This window comes from Nicotiana attenuata, unplaced genomic scaffold, assembly GCF_001879085.1.
Source record: "Nicotiana attenuata strain UT unplaced genomic scaffold, NIATTr2, whole genome shotgun sequence".
Classification (NCBI taxonomy): Eukaryota; Viridiplantae; Streptophyta; class Magnoliopsida; order Solanales; family Solanaceae; genus Nicotiana; species Nicotiana attenuata.
Window position 1 is genome coordinate 1 of NW_017673884.1, and position 18,864 is coordinate 18,864.

Below are 18,864 nucleotides of genomic sequence, written 5' to 3' on the forward strand. Positions count from 1 at the left end.
ATTGAAACTAAAAATGAACAATTTGACTGTGCCCGAGTGGCTTGCATGCATATATATATCTGGACTGAGTGTGGATCGGGCTGCACGCCGCAGCGAATGCTACGATGATATTGCGCTTGGGCTGTAGGAGCCCCTTCGGAGTCTGAACCCCCACAGTGAGCGCGGGTACCCAAATGGATCGGGCTGCGCGCCGCAGCGGTCATGTGCATTGCATTGCATTCATGCATTTATACCTATTTGTCTTACTTGTCCTGGTATTGTTGTTGTTCCACCGTTTTATGTGCTGAATCGCTGATTATAGCTTTATATTGTAATATTTCGGAATTTCTTACTTTCAGACATTATATATGTTTATTACTCACTGAGTTGGAAGTACTCACTTTACTCCCTGCACCTCGCGTTCAGTTGCAGGTATCGTTCACCCGGTAACGGGTTATTAGCGGATTGAAGGTATTGTTATTGTAGCTGAGCAAGGTGACCGCCAGCGTTCGCGGCACCGGATGTTGTCTTTTGTTTTCCAGAAATTTTACTTGTATATATTTATTGGCATGTAGTTGTGTTAAGGTTTCCTTAGATGCTCGTGACTTGTGACACCCCGGTCGGGTAGTAATTAACAGTTTCTAATGCCATTAAGTTGTATCTTCTATTCATTTATGTTTAATAATTGTTAGTGAAAGAATTTGGGTTAGTTGGGTGGCCTTGTCTTCACGAGAGGCGCCATCACGACCGGGTATGGGAATTGGGTCGTGACAACTAACTCCGCCAATTCAAGCCTAATTCTACACCGGACCTCCAAAATTACTTCCGATCACACTCCTAAGTCACAAATCATCCCCCGAAGCTAACCGAATCATCGGAATTCATATCCGAGCCCTCTAACACAGAAGTCAACGTCCGATTGACTTTTCCAAAACAAACCTTCCTTAAAGAGACTAAGTGTCTCATTTCCTTCTAGAACCAAATCCAAATCAACTCGTTCACACCCAACACTGATAATGAAGCATAAAGAAATAGAAAATGGGGGAAAGGGGGCGGTAACTCACGTGACGACGGATCGGGTCGTCACATCCTCCCCAACTTAAACAAACGCTCGTCCTCGAGCGTACCTAGAGTTGTCCTAGAAGCCAACCAATAGCTGAATGACCTTACCAAGCATATACCCGGGGTGATCCCACGTCACCCTATCTCGCATAGGTCCGATTACACAACATAGATGAAATTTCACAATCCATCTAGTCCATAAACCATAGAACTACATTGTACTTTCCGAAATCATACACAATATCAGAACCTCACATCTATACTCAGAATAAGCCCGAACCAGCTGTAATAACCCATACCTGCAACCTCAGGTGCAATCATATGATATACTACATAACCCAAACACTCGAAACGATAACCTCTATTCACAGCAGTTGCCCACAACACCCGAATACCGGTAGAAAACCTCTTATCAACTAGGGTCTTATTCCAACACTTTCATATACTGCCAACGATAAATGAAACACGCAATAAATCGTAACCATTTTCTCAGATCAACCATTCATGAAGCCACTTCCCTTTTGACTAATACCATAGAAGATTCCGAGCCGAACCTCGATATTATCCTTCCAACAAGCTGAAATCAAATTCGTTTGTATTCATTAGTGACCCCAACGATCACCTCGAATCCAAACACACCACTCTGGTGATATGACACCTCAATACAGGCCTAAGCCACAACTTGCATAATACGCGCTCCAATAAGAAACGGTCTGAACATACTCAAATCATGAAAAATGACTCAAACGAAAGAGCTGTACCTCAAGCTCATCAGTACCATCACAACACAAGGCTGAGACCCCGTCTCACATCATAGAAATAAAACACCTGAATCTACCCCGAAAGGTCATATCTCCACGTGGCCTCGCTACAATGCGCGGTCCTATCCAAACACTGTTACACATGAAACACCTCAAGTCACTATGCTCAAAATCGACAGCCACGCACAATTTGATGTCTGGAACCAAAGCAATTCATTACACCCACGGTGAAACAAATAACATACGCCACGCAACCCGATAGGTCATAACCAATTCTCCATTTACCGAGCAACACCCAATTACTCTTCCCGCTCGACTTTCACTATGAATCCCCAATAGAACCGCACCACATGTGCCCATAACCAACAAATCATAACGTCTCACAACACCGAAAAGCAACTCATAGCTCTCCTCAGATCACTAACAAGCTCAATAACGATCGAATCAACCTATCCCTCAACAATACAATTCGGGGCCAACCAAGCCAACTCAAGCTAAACACGTATCCACATCGGCCTACCAACGAACTCATTCCCAAGAAAGCCTGAAGCTGCTCCTTCCACTACTATAACTCCTGCCGGAGCCATACGATACGGTGCCCGACACCAAATCAATATCGAAATCCACAACCTCACCCGGCGACATGCCCGGCCATAAGAAACGCATACGAAAAGTCCCTTAACACCGGAACGGAACCAATGGTAGGAACCTATGCACTGACATCCATCACGAAGGCCCAATTAAGAAAAGCAATCCTTCCCAGCCGTCCGCTGGGTCTTTCAAATATAAACCACTCTGCAAGAACATAATCCAATGCACCTTGCCACTCAACCCGTGGCATTTCCGGCATAGCCCGTAGCGCAATAGTTCAGAATCACCTAACACTAAGACAACCAGTCTGAATTTCAACATCACATCCAAAATCTAACATACCAGCAAATAAAGATCCACTCGAGCCTCCAAATCCCGATTGCCGCTAAACGGTGCCGAATACACACGATCCACAACCATGACATAGCCTGTACATGAGAACTCCCCGTCTCCAACTCCATATAGCACACGAATCATCATACCTGATCCTAATTTTGTCGTCCGAATGCATACCACACCTTAAATACCCCATCACTCCACGATAGATACTTTAAAATTTCCTGTGCCACCAAGCAAACCCGAATACCACCAGTTGATCCAACAAGAAAATGCCGCAATACTACCGAAGTATCATCAGTTTAATCACATTACCCTTTTTCTCCTGAAACATATACTCCTGTCAAATCACTTCCAATTAGCAGTACCATTTCCTTGATTATCTGAGGCTGCCCGTTGCCTAAGAGTTTTATGAACTTCCTTTCAGAACTGAACTGTAACTCATCTAGCCAAGAACTTCCATTGATCCCATTTAGAAGAAAAATCATTACACATCCCATGCCTCTGACATTCGTAGAAAATGCACCTCTCCAACCACGGTCGAAATCAACAAGAACTCTCCCAATTCCGTTTGCACAAGTTAAACTGCCAAGACTGAATCCTTCTAACTAGACCAAGCTAAGCAAGCCATCAAAACCCAAGAGCATTGCTGCAAAATACTTGTAAGGGCTCATTACCTCGAACACATACAAAGAATTAATCATATCCTTTCCACACCGATTCGGTCTACTATCAAGCTACTTCATCTATCTAAGTTTCCTTCTGATTCATTTTCAACTTGGTATCTCCTCTTGCTGTAGCACTAAAATTCCTCAACCCAGGCTCACCACACGAGACCCAAGCATAAGACCACACCGTCTAAGACCCACAAGCCGCTGAATACTCTCTCAAATATTCCCAGAAACACCACATTCCAGGATGCTTTACTCTGAAGAACTTCCTGCGAATCTAGGTCTGTTACCTTTATCTTCCTGATACTAATACATAGTATCCCATAATTAACATAGAAATAGCACAAGTCTTGAACTCTTCCATTGAAAACTTGGCTTCTAACCACATATACGACTTTGAGATTTCCAATTGCTACATGAAGCATCTTGAACACATTAGAATCATTTTCAAGAGTCATTCACTCTATTCATACTGCACTTAACCCGATAAACAGAACCGAACAACCAGCACCTCATTGGCACTTCTGACACTGCAGCACATAACCTATCCTTAGTCAAAAATTTCCTTTTACTCGAGCCATCCTCGGGCTCAATCTCCGCAACCAGAACTGATTCTCGTACGCCTCACATCGGAACCAACATAGCACATAACCGAGCAATCAGCTAATCATTAGCAATCTCCCCCACTTGGCTCAAAGCCATACATCAGAATACCTTCAACAACTCGTAACACTTATACCCTATTGATGCCACAATACCATAGTGAGATTAGACTCAAATCCTTCGTAAGCTTGTGAAAACACAGATCATCTAATACTGTAAATCTTTTGCAAATCTTGCATTCATCCCCGTAACAGTGAAGCCCACTCTCTTAAGCGACCCGAAATTTCAAATTTCAACACGCACTTTTCAATTACACATGAGATCTTCTAATATACACATAAGGATTACACCACTTCAGAACACTCCGCAGGAGATAACCCGCCTGCTTCGCCTCAATATGACATTTCCGCATACCTTCCACCGTCATACACATTACACAGTTACTTAGTCTTCCTGAGTCTGAACTCATACATTACTTCACTCTCAACTGGAAACATGAAAAGACTCTTCGCGCGCCCATAACTCAGGCTATACCTCGAATCGCAATGGAATTCAAACACCTAATAGTTCTTCTATTATCCAGTAGGCCTTCCTCCTCACCTCCAAGTCACATAGATGCACCTTGCAGCACTAACATACTTACCACGTAGCTAACCAGCCGTCACTCCCACTAATAGGGGCAATACCCAACATATAAGTTCAAAACACTTGTTCACATAATCAGCACCTCGGTGCTCAAGCCATAGGCAAGGATCCGGCCCCAAGTCCTCCAGACTGGCCCAACAGCAAATTCACAGAGATCACGTCTCGCCCCTCGATCGGGGAATCACAAGCCATCAAGGCACATCTGATGCTGAGCGCTCATGCGCGCATACAAATGCGTGGAAGGAATTTCAAGAGTTTCTTTTCAAGCTGAATCAAGGACGCACGATAAGAATTCAAGAATGTGAAGTTTTCCTAAAGGTTCTGCAGCCTCTCGAGGATAAATACAGACGTCTCCGTACCGATCCGCGAGACTCTACTAAACCTGCTCATGACTCGTGAGACCTAGTAACCTAGGCTCTGATACCAAGTTGTCACGACCCTAAACCCGGACCCGGTCTTGATGGCGCCTCTCGTGAAGACGAGGCCAGCCAATTAATCCAACTTATCTTTTTAGAATAGTTAACATTAATAAGCAGCTTTAATATGATTAAGTAACCACAGTCTATTAAAAGATCTCTTTAATAAGTGCAGAATAAAACCCAAACACATCCCAAACCGGGGTGTCACAAGTCACGAGCACTACAAGACCTAAAATATACAAAGCCGAAATAATGAACCAAAAGAGAGAAAGATGGTGCTGCGAACGCAGGCAGTCACCTCGCTACTCCTATTCTGATCAGCCAAAACCCGTTACCGGGTGAACAAATACCTGCATCTGCACGCGAGGTGCAGGGAGTAAAGTGAGTACTCCAACTCAGTGAGTAATAAGGGTAAATAACAACTGAGCAGTAAGAAATCACGTAAAGCAAACCATCATGCTATATAGGGATAGTGAAAAACCCTTTGAGAGAAAGCAGTGAAGCTGTAAAAACTTTAGAAATATCTTAGTTCAGTTTAAAACCTCTTTTGAAAATAACTTTTTCAACAATTATGCAATTGAATGCAAAACAAATAGTGCAGATAAGCACTGAAGTCCGCCTCTCGGTCACCACACTCGATTATCAGATAATACCAGAGCAACAGGTAAATATTGCAAGAAGTAGCACAAACAGTATATAATGGCAGGAAATAAAATAAGGTAAACACATCAAATAGTACCGGTACCGCTGCGGCGTGCAGCCCGCTCCATTTATCGTCGACGGCGCTCACTGGAGGTGTGCAGACTCCGGGAGGGGCCTCTTACGGCCCAAGCGCAATATCAAGCCGTCTCGTGGCATCAAACTAGGCCCTTAGCCTCATATCAATAACAGTATAACACTGCTGCGGCGCACAGCCCGATCCATAAGTATCCTCACAATACAGGCCCTCGGCCTTACTCAGTCAACAAAATCACATAAGCCACTCGGGCAACAAAAAAATAGTGTTTCTCAGCCCAAAACATCATTTAAATATCATTTGAGTATTAAAACTGAGTGAACGTGGCTGAGTTTTAAAAACAGTAGGAAATAACATGACTGAGTTCAAATATATATAATTAAATCAGTGAGGAATTATCAACAACAATCCCCGAAGGTTTCAAATAGTTGGAACGAAGCCCAAATATGGCATTCAGCCCAAATAATAATGATAGCAAACTAATTTCAATCAAATACGTGGTAAAATCATTAATCGGGATGGACTAAGTCATAATCCCCAACGGTGCTCTACCCCACGCTCGCTATTCGGCGTGCAAGTCACCTCAACATAGCACTATGATGTGCAATCCGGGGTTTCAAACCCTCAGAATATCATTTACAATCATTACTCACCTCGAACCGGCGAAATCTCTAGCTCGCGACGCCTTTGCCCCTCAAATCGGCCTCCACGCGCGTCGAATCTGACCAAAACCACAACGAATACGTCACAATATGCCAAAGGAACAATACCCAATCGAAAACAATCGAAAAATATTAAAAATCCCGAAATTGGCAAAACTCGAGCCCCGGGCCCACTCCTCGAAACTCAGAAATTCTTACACCAACGGGTTCCTTATCTCGCCATGAGTCTATACATATGAAAAACACCAAAATCGGAGTCCAATTGACCCCCTCAAAACCCAATTTTTTGGCTCTCTTAAGTTCAAGCCCTAACCTCCATTTTTGACCTTTAATTTCTTAAGTTTCCAGCTCTAATCCATGTATTTACACCATAGAATCATGTTCTTAAGTCCAAGAGTTCATACCTGATCAAAGCCCATGAAAGCCTCTTCAAAATCGCCCAAAAACTCTCCAAGTCCGAAGTGAAATATGTTGTTTTTCTCAAATTTCGCGAAGATGAATTAAATATTTCTGTCTAGCAGAAACTGCTTCTGCGGTCAAAATGTCGCTTCTGCGACTTCCGCTTCTGCGGTCTCCTTCCGCTTCTGCGGAAATTCCCATAATCCCAAAAACCCGCTTCTGCGACTTAAATCCCGCATCTGCGACTTCGCAGATGCGGCTTCCCCAACCGCTTCTGCGGAATCAGCGCCCAGGTCCCATCACCGCTTCTGCGTTCCAATCTTCGCACAAGCGATACCGCTTCTGCGGTCCAAGCTTCGCAGAAGCGAAAACAGCAGTTGCAGCAGACTTAGCAACATGCAAAAATTCCAAAACTCTCCGTTTAACCATCCGAACTCACCCCGAGGCCCCCGGGACCTCAACCAAAAATACCAATGCATCCTACAACGTTAATCAAACTTGTTCCAATCATCAAAACACACTAATTAACACCAAAACCATCAAATTACATCGAATTCAAGCCTAAGTTCTTCTAAAACTTCCGAACCACGTATTCGACCAGAAACCCTACCAATTTACCTCCGAATGATCTGAAATTTTGCACACACATTCCAAATCACATAACGAAGCTACAGCAACTCTCGGAACTCCATTCCGATCCTCGGATCAAAATCTCACCTATCAACCGGAATTCGCCGAAATACTAACTCCACCAATTCAAGCCTAATTCTACACCGGACCTCCAAAATTACTTCCGATCACACTCCTAAGTCACAAATCATCCCCCGAAGCTAACCAAATCATCGGAATTCATATCCGAGCCCTCTAACACAGAAGTCAACGTCCGGTTGACTTTTCCAAAACAAACCTTCCTTAAAGAGACTAAGTGTCTCATTTCCTTCTAGAACCAAATTCAAATCAACTCGTTCACACCCAACACTGATAATGAAGCATAAAGAAATAGAAAATGGGGGAAACGCGGCGGTAACTCACGCGACGACGGGTCGGGTCGTCACAAATACATTGTAGTATTTTGAGTTTTGCAAATTAATTCCAAAAGCTCTGCTGTATTATACTTGTGTTTGGTTCATTTTTGGAATCAAGCACTGTAAAACTAATTTATTAGATATTTCCAGTATAAATATTCCCAGTATAATAAGCTGGAAAAATCTTAGATTTTGACAATAATTCAAAAATCTCCAGCATATTATATGGCGATATATTGTGTGCCATTTTATTCTGCAGACTTTATTGATTTGACATATAGTATTTTGAATGAAATATACTTCCAGTGTAATACATTGGAGTATTTTGTATTTTGCAAATTAATTCCTAAACCTCCGCTGTATTATACTTGTGTTTTGTTCATTTTTGGAATCAAGCATTGTAAAATTAATTTATTAGATATTTCCAGTATAAACATTCCCAGTATAATAAGCTGGAAAAATCTTAGATTTTGACATTAATTCAAAAATCTCCAGCGTATTATACTGGCATTATATTCTGTGCCATTTTATTCTGCAGACTTTATTGATTTGACATATAGTAGTTTGAATGAAATATACTTCAGTGTAATACATTGGAGTATTTTGAGTTTTGCAAATTAATTCCCAAACCTCCGCTATATTATACTTGTGTTTGGTTCATTTTTGGAATCAAGCATTGTAAAACTAATTTATTAGATATTTCCAGTATAAAAAGCTGGAATAATGTCGGGTTTAGATATTAATTTAGAAAGGTCAAGCAAATTATACTGGCGTTATGTTTTGCAAATATTATTTTTTATGGTTTGGAACAGTGTAGATTTTATTAGTTACGATCTAAATTACAGAAAATAAGGTATATAATACAATGAAGCAGAGATTAACGCATTGAGAAAATTAGATATTAACACACATTAAAGCATTAAAATTAAACCAGAAAATTCGAAGAATCAGAAAAAATTTATGATTCTACAAACAAATATATTACTTACCTCGAAGAAGAGATTCACGCCGCAAAATTGAGAGAGCTTAATTCGAAGAAGAATATGATGTTGTAGGCACTAAGTGATCGAAAAATTTATTGAGGGAGCTTAATTCGATTTGCAGATTACCGCCGTAAGTTTGTTCTAAAGAAGAATATAAGGTCAAGTCGCGTAAATTTGATAAACAGCGTAAGGGTATTTTAGTCAACAAATTGTTACCGTGCTAATTCGCGGCTAAATATCGTTGACTTTTGATTATGTGGCTAAATTTGATTGACCAGGCGTTAATCTGGCCATTTTTAAATTTTTCCCCCTACCTACCCCTACCTTGTGCAGGCAAAATGCATCATTTTAATGAGGTTAAATAGCTTCTCTTGTTAGTTATACTACCAATTACATACTGCATTTTGGGCTTGCTATAGCATGAATCTAGATGCCACAGAAACAGGGGGTCGTACAATTGAAAAGTTACAGAAAAGCCAAGCAATTGGTTGCGTTGTAAAGACAGAAGAAGTGAAGGCGATGAATTGATGATAGGAGCCTCAAATCCATTACTCAAAACTGTGGAAAGGTACAAATGGTACTGAAATCATTATATGGATATTGTTTTGGTGTAAATAGCTGCATGGTTTCAGTGTTCAAACTTAGTAAATAGCTTACTCAGTTTTTTCACTTTTGTAACTGCTCACATGCATGTGACTTGGCAATGTAAAGCCGTTGCTTCCATTTTTAGTAATAATAGCTACTACTACTATTTTGTCTCACATAGTTCTAGACAGCCCCCAATTATAAAGCAAAAAATGTTTGTCCGCTTACCTAGAATTATGCTTGAGATATGATTTTCAGTTTGGTCAATATTTAACTGGGGTGAAGTTCTTACCAGATAATTTATTCAACTAGATTTTCTTGTCGTATTGAGATTGAGAAACATAATTTTAATTAACAGGAAATTATAGAAGGAATAGTGCAGGAGAGGTGTACTTGCGCAAATGAGCTTCTTGGTAAAGACAACATATAGATAAAGATGAGTTTATTAGGGGTGGTTGTCTAAGAGGTGAATGGAGTGGGGTTGGGTCGGGTGGGGTCAGATGAATATTATATACTCCATATAACATCCCGACCCCTCGTTTTTAGTATTTGCGGATTCGTTTCATATTTTGAGACCTGGATAGATCCGTACAGTGATTTTGCATTTGTTGTGCGCCCGTACAAGGGCTTCCTTGGGTTTTATGCGTGTGCCGCACCTGCATATCCCCTGGGGCAAAATTTCACCTTAGTATATATAGCTCCATTTCGAGATTTTGTTTGTAGTATACTAGCAGTACGGGACCAAGTTCACCCTATCAAAGCAATACAGTGGACTCAGTTGCTTTGACATTATTGTGTCAGAGAGCTTTCTTTGCTCCCCAACTTGTAGCAGCACAAAAATAGGAGAAGGTTATTGGATTTAACTACACATTTCTTGTGTAGCTCATACTTTTAAGTTCATAACTAGACTCATGTCTTTTCTTTTAATATTTCATTTTTAAAACAACTTATTGCTTTGGCTACCCTCCCCATACCCCACGGTGTGGGGTATTACTTGGTATGTTGTTGTTGTTGTTGTTATCGGTTACGACGGCTAAGACTGCTGCCTTAGGACGCATGTATGCGGAACTTGGGAGCAAAGGCGAGGACAAGAAGTTGTACATGTTAGCTAAAGTGAGGGACTGTTGAACGAAGAGGGGGACAGAAGCATTGTGCTGGGTGTGTTGGAGCACTTCGAGAGTCGGCGTGATTTTGGATATTGTAGGCGTAATAAGGTCGAAGAGGTTATGGAGCGATGCGTAAGATGAGTAGGGGTAGAGCGACTAGGCCAGATAAGATCCCGGTAGAATTCTGGAAGAGTGCGGGGCCGTGCAGGCGTAGAGTAACTTACTGGGTTGTTTAATGTTATCTTTAAGACGAAGAAGATACCTGAAGAATGGAGGTGGAGTACGATGATTTCGTTGTACAAGAACAAGGGTGATATCCAAGACTGCAATAACTATAGGGGTATCAAGCTATTGAGTCATACTATGTAAATTTGGGAAAGGGTGATGGAAGTCAGGGTGAGGAGGAGTGTGTCTATTTTCGAGAATCAGTTTGGATTCATGCCGAGGCGATCGACTACGGAAGCCATTCATCTGGTGAAGAGATTGGTCGAGCAGTAGTATAGGGAGAGAAAGAAGGACTTACACATGATGTTTATAGACCTAGAAAAGGCGTACGATAAAGTCCCGAGGGAGGTTCTGCGGAGATGTTTGAAGGTTAGTAGCATACACTAAGGTGATCAAGGACATGTATGATGGTTCTAAGACTCAGGTGAGGACAATGGGAGGTGACTCGGATCACTTCCCAGTAGTGATGGGTTGCTCGGCTCTTAGCTAGTTCCTATTCGCTTTGGCGATGGATGTGCTGGTGCGACATATTCAAAGGGAGGTGCCATGGTGCATGTTATTTGCCGATGAAATAGTGTTGATTGATGAGACGAGAGGCCGGGTTAACGCGAGGCTGGAGGTATAGAGACCTAGAGTCTAAAGGTTTCAAGTTGAGTAGGACCAAAACGGAATACGTGGAGTGTAAGTTCAATGACAAGACTCATGAAGCGGACGTAGATGTGAAGCTTGATACCTAAGTCATCCCGACGAGGGGTAGTTTCAAGTATCTCGGGAAGGTAACGAGGAGATTGATGATGAGGTCTCCCACCATATTGGTGGGGGATGGATGAAATGGAGGCTCACATCTGGTGTTTTGTGTGATAAGAAGTTGCCACCAAGACTTAAGGGTAAGTTCTACAGAGTAGTGGTTAGACCTACTATGTTGTATGGGGCTGAGTGTTGGCCAGTCAAGAACTTCCATGCTCAGAGGATGAAAGTAGCAGAAATGTGAGGATGCTGAGATGGATGTGTAGGCATACCTGGAGAGATAAGATCATGAATGAAGTTATTCAGGACAAAGTGGGAGTGACTCCCGTGGAGGACAAGATGTGGGAGTTGAGGCCGAGATGGTTCAGGTACGTGCAGAGAAGGACTACAGATGCTCTTGTTAGGAGTTGTGAGAGGCCGACCATGGCGGGTCTAGAAGAGGTAGAGGTAGGCCAAACAAGTATTGGGGAGAGGTGATTATGCAAGACATGGCGCTACTTCAGCTCACTGAGGACATGACCTAGGATAGAAGGGTGTAGAGGTCGATGATTAGGGTAGAAGACTAGTAGCTAGTCTATAGTTAGCCGTTCTTTTCTAGTAGTATTAGTAGCGCTCTTGTTTTTTTTTCTTATTCTTTGACCTCTAGTATTTTCCTATTGTTTCGTTCGCTCCGTGTATGGTATTTTCCTGTTTTTACTATTTGATGCTACTTTTTTTTTTACTTGTTGTTGTTGTCTTTTTCTCCCTTTTCCTTATCGTCCTTTGTCTCCCTCTTCTTTCACCTTTTCTTGAGCCGAGGATCTATCAGAAACAACCTCTCTACCTCGACAGGTAGGGGTAAGGTCTGCGTACACACTACCCTCCTCAGACCCCACTTGTGGGACTATACTGGGTATGTTGTTGTTGTTGTTATTGCTTTGGCTACAATATCTTTTCAATCTTGAGACAATGATACATGTACTCAGTAAATATGAGACATACATGGACCCTTTTTGGTTGGTAGTAATGCAAGTTCATATTTCCGCGGCTGCAGCTTTATTTTCTGCTTTTCCGAGAGTCCAATGTATTTGCAGTAGCAATTGCTGCTCACTAAAATGAGCTTTATATAAACATAACTACAGTATGAGTAATTAATTGGGGTTTCTATAGGAACTAAGCCAATTGATATGGGAGTGAAAATAAGAACTACGGATATCTACTGAGGTAAATAATTTGCTGAAAGATCATAGCGGGGCAATGGAGTTGGTGAATACAATGGAACATAGTTAATAATTAGTTAATATTTGCTTCTACTTGGTGATATTCTTTGCTGTTGTCACAATAATAGTTGTTTATTTTGACCTCCATATCTGCCCTACCAAGTTGGATATGTCCTAGAGGTGCAACTACATGTTAAATTATCTGAGTACTATTTAATGCATATTGCTATATGAATCTAATATTCAATCATTGATCACAAGTTTGTCATTTCTGTGGCTTCTTTTTTAACTGTCACATTTGTCTTGGAGACAAATTATTCAAGCATTTACTCTTCTGCGCTTCAGTAATGAACGTTTGCTGTAGCAAACAAGTATTAAACAGATTCACTTGATAAAGCATCAGAAATTTTTATGTCTTCATTTGTTGTATGAGGCAAGCTAGCTTTACTACTTATGTTCCCCGGAATATTGTTCAAGATTTTCTAACATAACTTCTGAGAACGACTGCTTCGTTAGCAGTTATAGCAGACGAAGGTGAATGCACATAATTAAGAATTAATAGCATAGTTTTCAAACAGTGAAAAAGGTAGTAGAATCTATTCTTTAGTTCCTCTAACAAGGTCAAAAAGGTCTACTTATCCCTATCAACTCACTACATTTTGAGCTGCTACAATTATTTTTCTTGAGGGGGGTTGTACAACGAAAATTTTCCAGCAGATCATGCGATTGGTTTCATTTTAATAAAAATGCACTGCACGCGATGACACAAGCTTCAAATCCATGGTTCTGATGTTCAAACGATTGATTACAAGTTTTTCATTCACTCTTCCGTTTCTGTTAAATCTGTTGTTTCTTAATATTAGGGAATTGAGGATGGTGAGATGCTGAAAAGCAATGTATTGGCTTAAGCAACACTGATATTACAAGAAAATATATCCAAATGTTCTGGTAAGTTGGGACAGTGTAATCTATGAATTAGTAAACTTCTATCCTACAATATACTTGTCGGTACAGGTTGAAGAACTAGACTTGTAATCCTCCTTTATTAATTGTAGTGACATTCAAGTGAGAAGTGACACGTAGAAATGCAGTCTCACTGCATGGTATAGTAAGGCCCCCCATTGGATAATCAAATCTGTATTCTTCCTCAGCATGCCTCAACAAGTCTTGAAACAAAGGATGCTTCAAACAAGAGATAGGAACCACGAATCGGTGCTTATTATTATATATGGCTCTCTCCAACATAAACTGCCATGTGACCCTTGAGAACATCTGCTAATTTTGCTGAAGTGGTTGCAGTTGATCTTTGGTGGAGAAAAATGCTGTGTTTAGCATGATCAAAGATTGTCTTGAGATGAATCCTCATGTCGATGAACTTCTCTTCAACTTTTAGCTGGTAAGAATGCAGCAAGTTGTACACAAGCTTTAAGTGATATGTAGTCTGAGGAGGCTTATGATTTTTGCAAATGAGTTCTCCATATATATATATATATATAGGGATTGGTTGGAGGAGTTACTTATTTATTTTTAGTAGTAACCAAATATTGTGGGACCAAAATTCACTCTCACGGATGCTGTAAGATAGTAGAATTTTCTTTTGATTTGATATTACATATATTGCCTAGCACATAGTTTCCTGCTAAAAACCGCGTACCTCTATGTAGACTCAGTTGTTTCGTCGATTATTTGTTTTTCTTTTTGATAATTTATTGTTTTTGCTATCTTTTCAGATTGAAGATAGATTTAATCATGAGGCATATTTGGGGCCTTTGTTGTTTAGTTGTAGTACTTGAATGCAACCATTTTCTCCCAGCTGCTTCTCTAATCTATATTATTATAAAAGTGGGAACCTCAAAAGGTAAAAGTTAAATTACTAAAATATCCTTCTAAATAACCTCAATAAATATTATTTAATAATAATATTTATTAAGAAGAAAAAAGTTATTTTCATTATCTCAAGTGTCCTTTCTAAAAGGTTGTGTCCTTTTAATATATAACTAAATGCCATTTCTGAAATCTATCGAAACGTTCCCTTGGCACCGGCAAATTCCCTTAGTCATATTGATGATGAAGCCAAATTCCCTTAGTCAAAACGTTCCCTTCGCAGTAGCAAATTCTGAAAAATTAGAGAATATCGAAGCCATATTGATGATGAAGCGGGATTAATGTTACAAGGTTCAATTATTTTTCCACCGTTTGAAAAATTATTCTTGTGGCATTTATTATTTTACTGGATAACTAAAGGCTAACATTGGTTATTCACGTAAGATTCTCATGGTTTTAATCCCGCCCTCTTCGCATAAAAAATTAATCGGTGTCAACTTTTGGGGTTTCTCGATACTTTGATCACAAATTCTGTCACAATAATTTTTGTAAAGGTTTTGCGTACACACTACCCTCCCCAGACCCTATGATGTGGGATAATACTAAGTATGTTGTTGTTGTTGTTGCTGTACTCAACTTGAACCCGTTGTTAAAGTAAGTTTAATGCTCTTTATCTTATTCTCTTATGCATTTCTCTTCTACGTACGTTATATTTTTGTTCGTTGAAAATATTTTCAAGTTATTGAATATTTTGAGTCTAATTTTTATTCTTTTCAATAGGGTTGAGTGGTACATAATCGTTTTTTTTTATGAAATGTATGAATGTTATAAACACGTGTAAGCAACTATTGTTTCATCATATAAGATTACGTGAAGACAACATTAAAGATCATTGATGAACTCCTTAATTTCATATGATCAAGTGCAGACAAAAAAAAAACATAGATAAACTTCTTAAGCATGAACTTAATTAAACAAAAGCCTAGAATGCGTTGAATTTTCAATTATACCCTCCAACGGATATTAAGGACTACAAGATCAAATAGTGATCAGTTTATCTGATAACTTTTCAATTTACATTAGTCTTAATTATACAATGATGATCAGTTGTTCAAGGTAAATTTAATATACAAGGCCCTAAAATCATGCATGTCGTAGTATGGCAAAGCTGGCTCATAAGTCGCAAATATCACATCATTGTTCAAAAATTGACTTAGTTCTGAAATGTCACATTCATAGCACGTAAAAAAATCCTGCAAAATCATATACCCTTCCTAAATCCAACTTCAAAATGAAACTTCCCAAGCCATGCTTTCATGGATATAAGAGGGTTGTAGAAAAAAATCAAAATGAGTAAAAAGTAAGGGCATCGATCATGGATTGAGAGGCAAAAGCCAGCATGTTTTCAATCACTATAAAAATCATTATGCTATAAAATTCGAATAACGAAACAATGTATGAATATTTCAGCCTGAAGTTCATCAGGTAAACTCACTTAACCAATACTACTTAAAGAAATAAATTTTGTTAAACCATATTTAAACTTTATTTATTCTTCTTCCTAGATTCAGACGATACTAATAAACAAGTCATCATATGACTGATTCAATTTAATGATTCACAGAAACTACTACCTTATTCTTTCTTGTATGAAGTTTCTTATACGAAGCTCTATTTTAATAATATTAATTTTATTTTATAAAATAATATATTACATATAACTTAATATATACGTGCGTTGCACGTGCGAAGAAACTAGTTTGTATAAATAATATGAAGTTTTGATATATCAAAAGGTTTTGAGAAGACTAAGAAGTCAACCAGATGAGATTGTTGACTGCAATCCTAACCTTCCACAACATTTTAAAGCAAATCACACATTAGTGTCTTGGTCCTGGGACCAAGCATAGCCCCACCGTGTAGAAATATTAAATTATATTTTGTCTATTAACAGTATAAATGTAGTAAAGAGGCGGGATTTACTATGAGAAAGCAGCATTACATAGGAGCATGGTTAATAAATTCCTGGTAGAGGAGGAGTAGAGAGGTTGAAAAAGGTGGTACAAATGATATCTATTGATTCCATTCACCTAGTATATGCAGAATATCTATTTATTTAGCTTCAGAATTTCAAATCACTGCTCTATCTTCCTTACTCTGTACTAGTACCAAAATAATGCTTCAGAATACATGGGTGATGAAGCTAGCAGTGACTCTTGGCTTATTTTACAACTCCGCTCACACGCAGTTTTCTATTTCAGGCACCGTGGAATATCTCTTTTTTGGCCCTCAATGATTCAATCAAGATCGGTTCATTTCTTGCTGTCACAATGAATAATTTGTTGCTCATCCTGAAATATCTGTCCTACCAATTTGGCTTATCCTTTTTGGCAGTTCTCCTCAAGAGCACATGTCCTATAGGTACAGGTACATGTGATTCTGAGGTCATTATAAATTATCCGGACACTATTTTTATGCAGGTTGCTAATATGCATCCAATATTCAATCATTGATTCTGACATATCAAACACTATTAATTTGATGACAAGCTTAAGCCTAGATTAAGTATTTTAAGATTCTTTGATGCTGATATTAATAAAAGGATATCATTGGGTGCTGGTTTTTTGACTAGGTTTATTCTACCTGAAATTTTTTCATGAACGGTGGTCTCTTTCTACATTTATTTCTTCGATTATTAAAACTTTTTGTGCAAGTAATTCAAGCTAATGGTGTGCTTCATCTGGTTGTTCTATTAAATTCTATCTTATTCGATATCTTTTCCCTGTGTAGCATGTGATACAGTGATAAGATGGAACTTTTTTAATCTAAGAAGTCTTTCATTATCTCCCTCTGACTTGTAATGGTAGCTTTTCCTGGAACGCAAGGAAATTACATCGTCAGTTCATCCCAAAGGGATGGTTGAGTTATTGAGATCTTAAATTCAAATTCAGTTACAATACCAAATGTGAATGCATCTGCTCCAACTTTTTGGGGCCAGGTTTACCCAACACTTGTGCTTGTGGATATAACAGATTTTCCAGTGGATAAGTCGAGGTGTACACAAGATGTCTAGGCACCATGGTTGTAATAAAAAAGATGCACGATCATTGAATTAGGCTATCCATTTTCTAAAGACAACAAATGATGCTAAAGATTTCATTTATATGCTTTGCTTGACAGCTTTTTACATAAGTTTACAACTCCTGCCCGTAAGATGAAAAAACTAAAACTAAAAATTATAAGCTAGCTCTAATCTGAAGCTCAGACTGCTACTTCATGGTTCTTCATTTCATCCTCATTGCAAGGAATTGTTAGACCACCCGTTGGATGATGAAATCCAAACTCTTCTTCTGCTTTCCGTAACAAGTTCTGGAACGAAGGATGATCGAGGTATGTTATTGGCACCATATACCTTTTCCTTTCTCTCTCACCGACATAAACTGCAAAATGTCCTTTCGGAACATCTGAATGACTCCTTGTTAGAAGAGACTGCAGTTTGTAGATTTGCTTGGCACCGGAAATCATTGGTAACAAACGAAATTCCATGACTTCTCTTCAACTTTAAGAAGGAAAGAGTGTTACAAGAAATTGAAACAAGGTTTAAGTGATACGTGTTGTAGAAAAAGAAGCTTATGCTTTTCTGCATATGTGTTCTCTGATGTATATATAGTGATTGATTGGAGGAGTTAGTTGATTTATTTGTAGTATATCCCAACAGTGTGAGACCGTAATTCGCTCTAACAAAGCATGACAGTGGACTCAATTGCTTTAAATTATTGTACCAGAAAGCTCACTCCCCAACTTGCAGCTATACGATAGAAGAACTTTATTTTTTGATTAAACAATACATTTATGGCATGGTACATAGTTTTCCGACTCAAAACCGCGTACTTCTATGTAGACAGTTTTTCCTTTGTACTATTTTTTTCTATTTGATCATTTATTGTTTTTGCTACTCTTATCTTTTCGGTCTTCAGACTGATGATACGCGTACTCATGAGGCATATTGGGGGCCTTTGTTGTTTGGTTGCTGCTTCTCTAACTTCTATTGTGACAAATTGATGGAACTGGCAGTGGCTCTAGCCTTTTTTTTTTTTTAAATTGTTACATAGGGGGTAGCGGAAGGGAAAATGGAGAGAGGATTACAAGGTGGAGAATCGAACTCTCACCAACAAGTCACCAACAAGGTGAAAATTCAAGTAACTAGCCAATTGAGCTACTAAGATTCCCTGCAGTGGCTCTAGGCATATATTACTCTTGGACACTGTGAAATATCTTATCTCTTCCCCCCCCCCCGCCCACACAC

General features: G+C 39.4%; 1 protein-coding gene across 1 annotated transcript; it reads right to left on the reverse strand.

Moving 5' to 3' along the window:
• Positions 1-17,703: 17,703 nt before the first annotated feature.
• LOC109217542 (auxin-responsive protein SAUR22-like) lies at positions 17,704-18,389 on the reverse strand. The gene has a single exon (XM_019381803.1). The coding sequence runs from the start codon at positions 18,102-18,104 to the stop codon at positions 17,820-17,822; it is 285 nt and encodes a 94-aa protein (XP_019237348.1). The 5' UTR covers positions 18,105-18,389; the 3' UTR covers positions 17,704-17,819.
• Positions 18,390-18,864: the final 475 nt, after the last annotated feature.

Excerpts from the sequence above, each read along its gene's own strand:
- LOC109217542 (XM_019381803.1), bottom strand. The coding sequence starts at position 18,104 with ATGGAATTTCGTTTGTTACCAATGATTTCCGGTGCCAAGCAAATCTAC.